At 36.5% G+C, this 13577-nt stretch overlaps 1 protein-coding gene across 8 annotated transcripts in view; it reads right to left on the bottom strand.

Annotated features, from left to right (window-relative positions):
- The window catches only part of LOC138715424 (uncharacterized), a 131677-nt gene that overhangs the window by 104537 nt on the left and 13563 nt on the right, over nt 1-13577 (bottom strand). For 4 of the 8 annotated variants that reach the window (XR_011336313.1, XR_011336311.1, XM_069848317.1 and 1 more), the window contains one exon: nt 4387-4483. Coding sequence is in view for 2 of the 8 variants with exons in the window: in XM_069848317.1 (XP_069704418.1) it covers nt 4387-4483 (97 nt within the window). In the remaining 6 variants the exon portion in view is untranslated. The other 4 variants (XR_011336316.1, XR_011336314.1, XR_011336315.1 and 1 more) reach the window with 2 other exon arrangements.

Below are 13577 nucleotides of genomic sequence, written 5' to 3'. Positions count from 1 at the left end.
GGAATAGAAGAAGAACAAGGAAAAGACAAGGAGAACAATAAAAATACAAGGAGAACATGGGGAATTCAAAGCGAACAAGGGAATTATGGGAAGAATATGGAGAATGCGAGGAGAATAGGAAAATACGAGGAGAATACGGAGGATACGAGAAGAACATGGGAGATGCAAAGAGAACAAGGGAAATACAAGGAGAACATGGAAATTCGAAGAGAACAAGAGAGCCACCGCCGTGGCTCAGTCGGTTAAGGCGCTTGCCTGCCGGTCTGAACTTGCGCTGGAGCACGGGTTAGATCCCCCCTTGGCCTGATTACCTGGTTGGGTTTTTTCCAAGGTTTTCCCCAAATGTAAGGTGAATGCCAGGTAATCTATGGCGAATCCTCGGCCTCATCTCGCTATCACCAATCTCATTGACGCTAAATGACGTAGTAGTTGATACAGCGTCGTTAACTAACCAACTAAAAAAAAGAGAACAAGAGGATTATGAGGCGAACAAGGTGACTACGGAAAGAATGGGGGGAATGCGAGGAGAATAGGGAAAATACGAGGAGAATACAGGGAATACGAGGAGAGCACGGGAGATACAAGGAGAACAAGAGAAATATACTTGCCTCAAAAACATGACGGCCTCTCTTCTTGGAATTGGTAATCTCTCATAAACCCCCATCCTCTACTCAACTCCTAGCCGTGTGGCAGAAATACAATAGATCCCAGCATTGCCAAATTTAGCAGTCATTGCCTCTACCTGTTGGGTTTCACCCGTTCTCAGTGTCTTTTTAGACATTTGTCGACGTGTTGTTTTATACCGTTGTGCACTTCAATATGTGTAATTTATTCCGGCCATGATTAATGAGTGTTGGAGCAGATGATCCACAGTCAGGCCTCCTGTTTCACCTGAAGAACACGACAAGAACAAATAACACCATCGAAGAAAACAGAATATCTTATTTGCAGAGGAGCGTAGCTATTAAAAACAAAGTGTTAAAATTGTGTCTAACATTAGAAATTCTATCCATAGAGTAATCGAAAATTGAGGCAGATTGATAAGTAGAAATCTTAATCACTTAACATCGGATGCACCGGCGGAGTTGGTAAAAAAATATATATATGGGGCATAGAAATTAAGAATTACGCTTCACCAACTAAAGAGGGAATAAACTAAAACAGAATTCGGTAAGATAAACGAATTTATGCGTGATGTACTTCGTCGAACAATATGTGAACAGTACGCGAAAGAGATATCACCAACAGCAAATAAACTTGCGGAAATATTCTGGCCTGATTTGTACATTATCTTTAAGAATGCAGAAAAAATTTCATTCAATTCTATCCAGCACTTTCGGAATTACCAGGAAAAGGGTTTTTAAGGAATATAGTGTGTGAAGAAGAAAAAAAAGCTCATGCCGTTTTCCACGCAACAGCTATTGTAGCCAATGCCGCACTTTACATTAAAAATCATAACTTCAGAACTAATACAGAGCCACTGGCGTAGCTCAGTTGGCTGAGTTGACTGCCGATCCGAAGTTGCACTCGGGTATGGGTTCAGTTCCCGCTTTGGCTGATTTATCTGATTGGGGTTTTTCTGAGGTTTTTCTCAACAGTAAGGCGAATGTCAGGTAATTTATAGCGAATCCTCGGCCTCATCTCGCCAAATACCATTTTGCTATCACCAATCGCATCGACACTAAATAACCTAGTAATTGATACAGTGTCGTTAAATAACTAAAAAAACTAATATAGGTTGTTTTACCTGAATTAACTTCAATAGTTAGTGTAGAAATTTAAATTTTATATTAGGCCTATATTTTACATAACGGAATTTTAAGGTATAAGAAGTGTACATGCCCCCTTAATTAATTCAGTCCTATTTCGTATCTTACAATGATCCTTAGGCCTATAGAAAATTTGCATAGAATCAGCAACTAAACTGGCAGAGAAACAAATATATTCTTTTGTGCTTTAATATGATTTTCGTGTTATGAAAAAATGATGTGAAAGGAATACATTTATCCATGATTGGTATCTAAACTGGTCTTTATTTCACCGTCCTTAGGAACGTAGACAATGACATTATTCACAGCAGTGCTTAAAAGTTTTATAACTTACAGCAGTGAATTAAATGTTTTTAAATCACTCTCTACATGACAACAACATATTAGGATAGTTAAAATGAATATATATGAACTTTTTCGCCAACAATACATTACAAAGAAAAGACTACAATTTAAAATTAAATTTACATACCAGTAATGAATAAAATATTGTATAGCACACTAGAGTAAACAGATTTTATGCACTCGTGGAAATTATCACCCAAGGCGAAGCGGATAAAATCTAATTTTACTCTCTTGGACTATAAATTGCTACATTACACCACACGAACACAACCTCACAGGAAACAAAACAAGAGGCGCCAAGACCAACAACGACCAGTTCTGAGGATGACCCATAAAAGGTCGAAACATGTAAACAAGGTACGATAGAATTTAACACAAGGAAGTCATATAATACATATTCCGAATATAAATTGCTATTCAATGATCACAGTTTCCGAAAATTTTACCAGTGAAACATCCTTAATTAAGTATAAAATTCTGGAACTTCAATAACATGAGAATTTAACACTTATTACAGGCTATAATTCTGCATTTCTTTGTTTATTTAGGCAAAACATGTTAGTGAAAATATAAATATACAGTGTTTTTAAAATAAGTTTGTTCATTTTTATACCAATTTTGTTTTAGTAATTATAAATTAAGGTATATTTACAAAGATAATATAGTCTCGCTGAAAATCGCGATTTCATGGAACACAGTTTGAAAAACGTTCGCAAATCACAATGACTTCAAGAATTGCCAACTCGGCTAAGGGTTTATCCCTTGCGCGTGCCTGCAATTACCTGGTGAAGGGTATGAGGGAAGGTCGTCATGTTTTCGTGCGAAGTATACAAGGAGAAGAAGGGAAATTCGAAGAGAACATAGTGATTACGTGGCGAACAAGAGGATTACGGGAAGAATAGGGAGAATGCGAGGAGAATAGTGAAAATTCGAGGAGATTACGAGGAATCTGGGAGAGCAAAGGAGAACAAGTAAAATATAAGGAGAACAAGTTAAATAAAAGGAAAACAAGAGGAATACAAAGAGAATAAGGAGAATTCGAAGAGAACATGGTGATTATGAGGCGAACAAGAGAATTACTGGAAGAACAGGGGGAATGCGAAGATAATAGGAAAAATACGAGGAGAATACGGAGATATGAGAAGAATACGGGGACTACAAGGAGAACACGGGAGATACAAGGAGAAGAAAGGAACTACAAGAATAATATGGGAAATTCGAAGAGAAGAATGTTATTACGGGAAGAATAGGGGAATGCGAGGAGAAGAGAGAAAATATAGGGGGAAAACGGAAGATACAAGGAGAACCGGGAGAGAAAAGGAGAACAAGGGAAATACAAGAAGAACATGCGAAATTCGAAGAGATTAAGGGGATTACAAGGCGAACATGGGGACTGCGGAATGCGAGCAAAATATGGAGGATATGAGGAGAATACGGGGGATATGAAGAGAATATGGGGATACGAGGAGAACACGGGAGATACAAGGAGAACAAGGGAAATACAAGGAGAACATGGGAGAGACCAGGAGAACAAGGAAAATATAATGAAAACATGGAAAATTCGGAGTACGTGAGGAATTTGAAGAGAACAAGGGGATTATTAAGAGGCGAACAAGGGGATTACGGGAAGACTAGGGGCAATGAGAGGAGAATAGGGAGGATACGAGTAGAATTCGAGGAGAATTGGGAGGATACGAGTAGAATTCGAGGAGAACACAGGACATAAATGGGAAATACAAGGAGAACATGGGAAATTCGAAAACAAATTGGGGATTATGAGGCGAACAAGGGGAGGAGGTGGAATGCGAGGATAATAGGAAAATACGAGGAGAATACGAAAGATACGAGAACACGGGAGATTCAAGGAGAACATGGGAAATACAAGGAGAACAAGGGAAATGCAAGGAGAATATGGGAAATTCCAAAAGAACATGGCGAATTCGAAGAAGAATGTGATTACGGGAAGAATAGGGGGAATGCAAGGATAATAGGGAAAATACGAGGGGAATATGGAGGATACTAGTAGAACACGGGAGACATAAGGAACAAAGGGAAACGTAAGGGGAAAATGAGGAATTCGAAGGGAACAAAGGGATTACGAGGCAAAGAAAGGGATTACGGGAGGACTAGGGGGAACGTGAGGAGATTAGGGAAAATACGAGAATATTGGTGGGATACACGCACAACACCTTGCCACACCTCATACATTTAGAATTCACTACGTTTACACCTCAGACACAAACAACAAAGTAGGTTAAGGAAAATACCATACTTTTTCTTCCTATTCTTCTCCTCTGCCTTCGTCTCCTTCTTCTTCTCCTTCTCAACTCTGAGTTCCTTTTCTGCTTCATAGTTCATAAACTGTATTTCTGCAAATAGCAAAATGAACTTGATCATTAAGCATGCATTCACTGGCTTTCATTGAATGTCATATTAATAGAGTGAGGATTCATAGGCTAGTCATGCAAAAATATTCTGTACATGTACATAGGGTAAGTTTGCATATATTGCACCACTTTAGCATTTATAATTTTTATTGAACAATACAATTTTTATTTTCTGCATTCCTTTACAGAAATACATTCCCAGAATATTTACCTTTCATGTAAAAAAGAATCCTTGAATTTGATTTAATATTTCTGAAGTAGAATGACATTTTCGAAACACTTGTCAATGGTGCCATTTAGGCAGCTAGTTTCCTAAATAGCACCTGTGGTTTCTTAAATCGCACCTCATTAACTGCAGGGAACAGGATGAAGAAAAGCTTTTAATATTGAATATATTGAACAATATTTAATATGAATAATGTGATAAATGCAAATTACAAGTTTATTGAAATTAATGAAAGAGAATAACGCACCTTCAAATGAAATTGAAAAAATAGAGCATAAATTACCTAACATTTAAACTTTCTGAATGCGTTTTTTATTGTTACACTTTTTCCATGTGCTTCACCAGGTAGTTCAAACTGTAAACTGAGTCACCTTTTCTCCACGATTATCTCGAAGCCACCTAAGAACTGCTTCATGATTTAGCTGTCTGAAATGGTTTGAAGATAGAAACATCTAAAGGCTGGGCCTCTGAGTATTATGACGAGGAAGCTGAAATAGGAGCACATCATTTTCCCGACATAATCTAGCTTCTAAATTTTTGGAATGGTTCGTATAGGTTTTTCTATGGCAGATTTGAGTAGCAAATAAAATGTTTGAGCTCTTCGACAAATAGTTCACTGTTGATGTAACCTGAATCAGAGCAAACAAATAACGATCCTAGAAGAATACCAGCTGATAATGTAGGATGCACTGTTTGACGTCTAAAAATTTTCATAGGTGGCACAAAATATCTGGTGCACTTGTACAACATACACTTGTTGTATTAACGCCCTTTTCACCACTTGATATTGCACCCACCTGTTGCATTCCTCGTTCAGTTAAAATTTTTTGGCCTTCTTTTGTAAAGCTAGAATTGCTACAGTTGCTCATATCGTACAGGTGCGAATTAGGCACCTACAAAGTGGTGCGAATTAAGAAACTACGTCATAAGTTATTATTTCCTTCATTCTAGCCTATAATCACCACATGTTCGAAAATCGTACTAAGTTAAATATTCTTTAATATTTCTTTTAACCAATAACATCTTAAGATTATGGATTCCTTTGCAAACAAATCCGTTATTTAGTTACAAAATGTTAGGTAAATATACATCCACCTGAGCGATTATATTAAATACTCTATCACCACGTTGCTAGCACAAAGAAGTGGCAGAAATCAAGTGACATGGTGGACGTTCATATGGTAGATTGTAACAATACCACTAGATGCTACAATACTACAGTAACTTGTTTTAAACTAGTAGTGGTGCCATTTAGGAAGTGATGTGATTTATGCTACTCTACCCTATGTTTGCACATTTCAAGCGCTCTTCTATGTAAAAGACTGTAGAGCATACAGTGTAGTAATTTTCAGGATTTTCTGTCAGAAAGCCCCAAATTAGCATACTTCGGAAAAGTATTATATTTTGGATTGTTTATTTTTTTTGTTAATTTTACTCGATGGCAAAACATCCTTGCATATTATATTAAGGGTAGGTATGGAGAAGCTCAAACAACTACTCTCTGCCTTTGTTCCTCTGCAGTACTGCGCAACAAGAAGCATTTCCAAACACCCCTATGTACCTGACTTAAAAACCAATAACCATCTTTTCTCTGTTGGCACGGCAGCAGTCTGATTGTCGGGTGCGTGATATTGTATTATGTGTGCAGATTGTGTGAATCTGTTCGTAAGCCTCCTGGAAAATTATTCCAAGTAGTAGAATCCTAACAGAACACGTTAACTTTCCCACGCACAAGGGACCACTGTGAAGACAAAACTGGACATGGTACTGTCGAAATACCTTGGTTACAGCACTGTGCTCAACGTAGAAAATAACGAGAAAATGTGGTGTGCGTGAACCTGAATCTTACAATATCACACTTTGTACACAAACATTTTGTCAGTAACTTCACGTGATGTTAAACGATAAGTTTTAGCATTGAAAAATCTCCTTGTAAGAAGCAAATTATGACAACAGATAAGCTTCAAATGCTGTTGGCTGTGTTTTGTAACCAGATGAAGTAAGGTAAACAAAGAAATGAAGTGCACATATTGGATCTTGGTGCAAAATGCCTGGTATATCGTTCTCATTTTTTACAATAGTAGTAAACTCTAGTTAAATTGGATTTTGCTTGTTTTTGCAAATGTCTTGTTTTATTATGCACATTTGGAGACTTTGTGTATAAATCCTGGCCTTACTTATGAGTGTATGTTTGGGAAGTTTCTCCAGGCAGTGTACCAATTTAAAGGACCACAACTCGACTCCTTTTAAACCCTAGTTCATCCTTCACATCACTTCTCATGTACCGTGCTAGGTCTTTCGCCTCTCTGTTAGTATCACACCTGGCTAAACAAGCTTTCTGTGGGTATGACAGTGATCCACGTCAATGTGGTAAATGCTGGAAAAACACAAATAATATATAACTTATTCCAAGGTAACCGCAAATTTCATAATCCCAATGTAAATATGAAATAATAATCAGCTACAAATAAAGTAAAATATAAAATCAACATGATCTTATGTGTATCATTTAAAATCCTTGACTCACGTCAGGAAGAAGGGAGTTAGACTTGTGACACTTCTTCTGTGCACTGGGCCGATATCAGAGCAGTGGAGATTTGCCTCGCTACATCTTCAAATATATATCACATAAATTATCCTACCTGTCGAAGGTGCAGGCCTGCCTAGCCAGGAATAGAACAAAGTGCCGCTCGCTTGTTGCGGCCCTATACTGTACCATCTGCACACGCACTTACACACTCTACTGTTACCGCACATTAAGTTCATTTAACATGTACAGCATTTCAGCGTCACTTCGTAGCAATGCCGCATTGTGTCTTTGGTCCAGGGAAAATATAATGCGTTGTTGTAATGGAGTGGCGGGAGTGTGTTTTTCATAAAGACGAGTATTTTCTGTAGACCAAAAATACAACAGGGATTTCCTAAAAAATAGAAGTGATGTACTACGTATTTACCAATTTAACTTTTTACTTTTCGAAACATCAATCAACCACTACTACTAAAAAGACTTGATCGACCACTTTAACGTTTCATTGCGCTTTAGGATTTAGGTTTAAACATAAGCGCAGCTTTGGCTACTACCGACCCACGGCTATAAAGCATTCAGTATTGTTAATGAAAAGTGAAATTCAATAAAAAATTGTAAGAGAAATATTACTACAGGAAAACGAAGTAACTTATTAATGTGTAGGGCCCGGATTTTTAGGTTTTTAAAAAGACCATTTTAGGTTCTTGCAATAGGTGAAATATGCTTTTTTTTTTTTAAGGTTTTATGCCCAACCTTTGAAAGGGGTCGGAAAAAATGCCAGATCGTTAAAAATGTATTCTTACAGTTATTCTTAAAAAATAAGTATATATTTATTACGGTAACATAGGCCATGAAACTGGCCTTTTCAAGAACCAAACTGTTTATCAAAATTTATAACATTCGAAATTTTTGTTCGTTCCTCTTTAACATTGGTTGTAGTTTGAATAAATTATTATAACAATTAACATTTTACCTAATATAATTTGCCTTGATATGACTACATAAACTTCAATTTTCAATAGATAAAAGTACAGTACAGACACTACTTTTGAATTATGTCAGAGGCGGCTATCAGGTGAATCAAGTGAAGCACAACTTCACATAGAAATTTAAAAAAATTAAAAAGTTCACTTTAGGTTCACTGTACATCACAATGCGACTTATTTTATATGATATTTATGTTTATATACATTCAAAAATCGCGCCACACTGAAGAATTAACGAACGTAGTGCCGGTGAATCCACTTTTTGCGTTGCGACTTTCTATTTCGCTTGCTTCGTAGCAACAAGACTCCGATACGTTTAAGTTCTGCGCTGGTGAAGCGAGCTCCATTCTTATCCTGTTAGTGTTTCACTCAGCTGTGGTTACCATGGAAACGAGCCTAAACCCCTCGCCCCCCCAACAACAGTTAGGATCATGGCTTTGTACAGACGTGAAATAGTAAAAGAGACGAATTCACAACGTTCTGCCAATCAACGACAAGGGGACAAATCAGAGTACCCAACTCTAACAATGAAAATTACAGAAATTTAAAAGCGTACAATTAATTTCGCCCATAGGAAGTATATAATAAGTTAATATGTTCGTACTTTTTAAAACTGGTTTGCAGCAAGCACGAGTCTTGAGGAGAGTGAAAATATAATATAAGAGGAATTGAAAAAAAAAACTTGGTTATGTTGTTAGCGTTGTACTACTGTAGCCTATATACAAAGTTAAATTTTTCCGCGGTTACGTGAGCGAGTGTGCATAAAGATCGCATTGTGATTAGGTCATTAGTTTCTCGACTGTTCTTATTAGGCCTACATTAGATATTATTTTTAATTTAAGAGTAATATTCATAGAATCAGTGTGCTTTAGGAATTTAGTGCTGTTTATATTATCAGTAAATGGAAACTGTGTAATACTTGTGACATGGAACCACACAACGATATTGTGTGTAGTGTTTTAGAAACTCAGTTTTCCCTTTGGACTGATGAAGATAAGAAGGATGTGTTGGTTAAAGGAAGGCCGACTCCTGTACTGGATATAAACAAAAATAAAGTAAATCCATCTACTGGAAAAAGTTACACTAAACACTTCAACAATGCTTGGTATAGTGATAATTCATGGCTGTGTGGGAGTGCATGTTTAAATAAATTATTCTGCTGGCCGTGCCTTCTCCTTGGCGTCAATAAACACAATTGGAATAAGGTAGGATTCTCAGATTTTTTCAATATATCCCGTAGGCTTCGCAAGCATGCAGATTCGGCGGAACACCTAAAATGTGCGCTAGGACTCTAGCGGCTTGAAAAAAATCTTAACACAATTGCCGATGTTCTGCATGAAAGTTCTAGGTTTTACATCACACAGTTCAATGGAACTGTCAGATTAAACAGACTCATCATGCATATTGTTATTAATACAGTTCTGTATTTGAGTAAACAAGAGCTGGCCTTTCGTGGCCACGATGAAAGCGTTACTTCTTTGAATCGCAGCAATTTTAAAGAACTCCTTAATCTATTAATTTCAAGAAGTTCCCAGGAAATTCAAGATCACTATTCAAAAATCAAACATGTTTTTAGTAGTGAATCTAAAACAATTCAAAATGAAGTTATAGAATGCATTTCTGAACTGATAGATGACATGTAAGAACTGAGATAAAGGAATCAGATTTCTTTTCTGTACAAATCGATGACACAACCGATATTGCTCAAAAGTCACAGTGCTGCATCATAATAAGATTGCTAAATTCAGATGCTGAACTAGTAGAACGATTCTTAGGATTTTACGATGTGAGTTCAAATTGGTCATCAGAAACATTATTCCAGCGGGTTGACTCAGTTTTAGAGCAGTTGGCCAGTGCTATGATGGAGCTAGTGTAATGGTTGGCCATTTAAATGGCCTGCAGAAGAAAGTTAAAGACGTGGCCCCCCCAAGCTATTTTTGTACACTGCTTAGATCATCGCCTGAACCTTGTTCTGAAACAGAGTTGCAAACAAATACAAAAGTGTCGGATATTTTTTTCTAACATAAGCGGAATACCACCATTCTTCCACCACTTACTTACTGGATACAAGTGTAGGAAGACGTATACCTATAGTGGTAGATACACGTTGGTCCTCCAATTCCAGACTTCTCCGAGTAATTGTTGAAAACTGGGATAATATGAAATCTGTATTTGAAGGAATAATGGAAGACCCAGAATCTGATGAGACTGCAGTGCGTCTTTCAGAGGGATATTTAAATAACATGAATGATTTTGAATATGCATTTTTTTGCTTTGTGTTTCATTAACTTTTTGAGCTTACTACTATCCTTTTTGATATTCTACAAAAGAAGTTCTTAGATATCGCGTATTGCACTGCAGCAATACAAAACACGTGCAGTGTTGTCAGCAGCAAAAGAAGTGAGGATTCTTTTGCAAAAATATTTGAAATGGCGCATGAAAATGGTGACATCTCTGCAAGAAAGTACAAGAATCTAACAAATGAGCAATTGTATGATAGTTATAAGATATTATATTACGAAATAATTGATAACATTCTAATGCAGATGAATATCAGGTTTCAAGATATAAACAAACTCAAATTTGTTGCTTTGATTGATACTTCAAAATTCGAAGTGTATTCAAAAAAGTTTCCGAATAGTGAGCTAAACTCATTACATGAACATTATCCAGCATTGTTCCCAAGAATGTTGCGTCTTAAAGCCGAACTTGAGTTGCTTTACTCTGACAGTCAGTACAAAAATATCCCCATTCAAAATGTTGTTAAATTATTGCGGGAAAATGAAGTTCACAAAGATGTCTTTAGTGAAACGTACAAGCTACTTTCACTAATTATGACAGTACCATCAACAAGTGTGTCCGCGGAAGGAAGTTTTTCTTCCTTGAATCGAATTAAAAACTATTTGCGTAGTTCCATGTCACAACAAAGACTCTCGTCACTCGCAAATATTTCCATGCAGAAGGAAATTGTGAACAAAATTATGAAGAATCAACCTTTCCACGATGATGTGACTGATAAATTCGCTGCCATGAAGAACAGAAGGACTCAACTTGTCTTCAAAAAAATAGGTATGATTACGTATTACTGTTAATTTTTTATTATTTTATTATTACTAGGCCTATCATCATCATCATCATCATCATCATCATCATCATCATCATCATCATCACATCACATCAATGTCACGTATTTTTAATAAACCGGCACTTAATATACTTAGGCTTATGTACATGATTTATGTTGTTATAAAATTAAAAATCGACCTAACACTGCTTCACGTACTTTTTACGTCACGAGCCGCCACTGAATTATGTTTGTTCAAACTTTATCATGAATTATTTTAAAATGTAACAAACAAACAAAACAGGTTCTAATTTCAAGAGTTCGCCAGTAAATGGCAGCAGTCACCTTTGCCTCAGAATATTTGTCCAGAAATTTCCGAGCCATAGTTAATCAAGTCATTAAAGCGTTGCGCCAATTAATATCATACGTATTTCTATCTTATAAATTTTTAATTTGAAGATGGATTCTGATTCAGAAGAGGCTTTTGCCATTCTAGTATCATCTTGATATTCAAGTTAACCTTGATGGAATTTACCGACACATTCAAAACCTCAGGTCCATGGTATTTTAGATTTCAGGTGAAAAGGACCCTCAGCAATAAAATTGATGATTCGGACATAGTGACACATACAAAATCTTGTTTGGCCTTTCAGAACCATTACCGCAGGAAAAATAATCATGACAGAAAGTATTTCAAAACAAATTTGAATATGAGAGAAATGTGGGATTTGTACTGTATAAATTGTGAGTGTGAATACAAAGAGTCTCAGAAGCAGAAGTTTTACTATCATACGGTATCTTTTCATACAAATTTAACTTACATTTTAAACCTCCTGCTAAGAATACATGTAGTCCACGTGACCAAATGGAACTTCACATACAAGCCGAAAGTGATCCTGATGTGCGTGAAAAGTTACAGGCCTAGAAAAATTTGCACCTGCTCAAAGCTAATCAAGTTATAAATATACTTAAAACTGATGAAGCTACAGTTCAGAAACGTGCTATGTTCCCACGTTTGACGTAAAAGTAGCACTCCAGTACCCTAATTGACGACATCCTTAGTGTATTACAATAGAAAATGTACATATACAATTTCGGTATCCACTCACTAAACAATCAGAATGGTTACATGTACGTGTGAAATGAAACCGAAGATGGCAGAGTATCCCAAGGGGTAGCGGCCGACCTCGTGAAACACATCAAACATAAAGCCAAAAATCATATTCGTAAATCTCTACTCAAACTTATGTACAGGACAAAATGGAAACATAAAGCTGTCTGCTACATTACCACTTTCATTTCTCTCAGACCCTAGATAACCATCGCAGTTGATAAAGCGTCGTAAAATAAACAAATAAAAAAAGATAGACACAAATTACCAAAAATTCCTCTTATCACCACTCATTTCCACCTAATGACCGACATTTTGGTGTCATAGAGTCAAGCTCACGAAAATATCCTCTCATTATTAATATTATTGTGATCTCCTTTTATTTGATGTATTATTTATTTTATTCTATTTCTATTGTTATATATTCCGTATTTTGTGTTTGTGTAATTTTTTGTACACATTTACAATATGTAATTCTAGATTTACAACATATAAATTAACAATGGGGGGGAAAAAATTCAAAGTTTCATTAAAATAAATAAATTCTTACACCTCAAGACTGAGTTGAAGTGATAAAGAATGCGAAGATTAGGAATCCCTTGAATGTAATCGAAGTACTACACCAGATATTTAACTGCAAAAAAACTTGGGAAAATCATGGTCAACAGAAAGAAGATCCATGACGGCAAATCAATTAAGTGGTTAGAAATAAGGTGAATGAGGTGCGAGCGAATAGAACGTTGAACTCTGCAGGTTAAAACTACTTTGAGCACACTGATAGATTTTTAGAAAGTGTCCATGTCTTATCCACATACTAAATTTGTGAGACAGCACCAAGGGCAGACCATAGCGATGAAGACAGATATGATGTATCTTTTATGATTCGTCCAACTAGAGGAACCAGTGGCCCAAAACCACTTCAAAAACTTGTGGACAGAAGCAGTCACAAGGTCGATGGTCTACCAAAATGATTATGCTCTCGGATGACGATGTGCCCTTCTATGTCGATTAAAGATGAGCTGAGTTGTGGAAGAACAGACTCGTTGATTTTCTTGCAAAGAACCAATAACAATTCCATTATTCACACATTTTGCCATTGTTCCTAGTTGATTCATCTTCATGATGAAAAACATTCAGAGCTAAAATGGATCAAGTCCACTTT

This window comes from Periplaneta americana, chromosome 15, assembly GCF_040183065.1.
Source record: "Periplaneta americana isolate PAMFEO1 chromosome 15, P.americana_PAMFEO1_priV1, whole genome shotgun sequence".
Classification (NCBI taxonomy): domain Eukaryota; kingdom Metazoa; phylum Arthropoda; class Insecta; order Blattodea; family Blattidae; genus Periplaneta; species Periplaneta americana.
This window is presented reverse-complemented; position numbering and strand designations above follow the sequence as displayed.